At 29.1% G+C, this 1,417-nt stretch overlaps 1 protein-coding gene across 1 annotated transcript in view; it reads right to left on the bottom strand.

Moving 5' to 3' along the window:
- Positions 1-587, bottom strand: part of LOC107611988 (probable peroxygenase 5) — a gene marked incomplete in the record, with an annotated part of 5,925 nt that extends 5,338 nt beyond the window's left edge. The window contains 2 exon segments of the mRNA XM_016313844.2: positions 201-320; positions 422-587. Coding sequence (XP_016169330.1) covers positions 201-320; positions 422-461 — 160 coding nt within the window.

Here is a 1,417-nt window from a genome sequence, read left to right as displayed (position 1 = left end):
CTCCCCGTATATATAAAGGAATGTTAGCCTTCACTTTTTTGCTAACTTTCATTCTTATAACAGAGTACATGTTAACAATATTCACTTTTTAATTTTTATTGCAAACCAAACAAAATATTCAGTTTTTATTGTATAAAAAGGTGAAATGTCACACAGATAAAAATAATTAAACACCGTCATGAAAATTAAGAGAGAGAGACCTTTATAAGTTTCCCATGGATAAACAACACCATCATGATTGATGTCAAAGAATGCAGCGTGCTTCTGCATAACATTCTCATGAAGTGGAATTGGTTTCTCTTCGGCACCACCTCCAACTCCTGCCCATTAATTTACAATGAAATTTCTTGACATAGAACTCCAAATATATAAATAAGAGACCAAAACTAAGAAATAGAAAGTTGAGTTTCTATATATATACCCTCACGTGTTCTGTTTTCTGTAGCAGAAGTAGCAGCCATATGGATAGATAGATAATAAAATGACAAATTAGAGAGGGGACGAAATCACGGAGGAGCTTATAGATGTTTTATTCTTAGAATAAGCTTCTGCAATATGATGATAAAAATAATGAGTTCGGGATTTTGGGGGATATATATAATAATAATTAATTAAATATAAAATATTATTATGTTGCTATTGATGGTGAAGGGAAGAGTATGGAAGAACATAACGTGTGGGCCTTTAATTGAGTTCTCACCGCCTCCACTGATTTTTAGAAGATATGATCTGATAGTTATTGCTGTTCCTTCCAAACAAGATATTATAATCATCAAAATCTTACTTCTATGCCACGTTCTTGCTGCACAACTCAAATTTAATATAACTATAAATACATAAATAAATAATATAATAATAATATAAAATGAGTAATGTTAGGACTGCGCTTCTAAGGAAATGATTGTTTTCGCAATAATATAAGGTGACAAATATCAGTTTATGACGCTGACTTGTGACTTGACTCAAATGGACATCTAAATGAAAAACGAAGAGGAAGAAAGATAGGAAATTCCCTACCCAAAAAGGGAAATTAATTATTTAATCCTGCTCTTATGTAACCTTGCATATTGTTGATGTTCACTGTTCACAAATGAATAATGTTTTAGCTCAGATAAACAAAATTAGTGAAATTTATATATAGTCGATTATTTTTAATAAAATAAGAATTGTATAAAAGTAATAAAAAAAATATACCAAACATCTAAATGAAGAGGAAGAAAGATAGGAAATTCCCTACCCAAAAAGGGAAATTAATTATTTAATCCTGCTCTTATGTAACCTTGCATATTGTTGATGTTCACTGTTCACAAATGAATAATGTTTTAGCTCAGATAAACAATAAACAAAATTTTTATATATAGTCGATTATTTTTAATAAAATAAGAATTGTATAAAAGTAATAAAAAAAATATACCAA

The sequence above is a fragment of the Arachis ipaensis genome, chromosome B08 (genome assembly GCF_000816755.2).
Source record: "Arachis ipaensis cultivar K30076 chromosome B08, Araip1.1, whole genome shotgun sequence".
NCBI classification, from domain to species: domain Eukaryota; kingdom Viridiplantae; phylum Streptophyta; class Magnoliopsida; order Fabales; family Fabaceae; genus Arachis; species Arachis ipaensis.
This window is presented reverse-complemented; position numbering and strand designations above follow the sequence as displayed.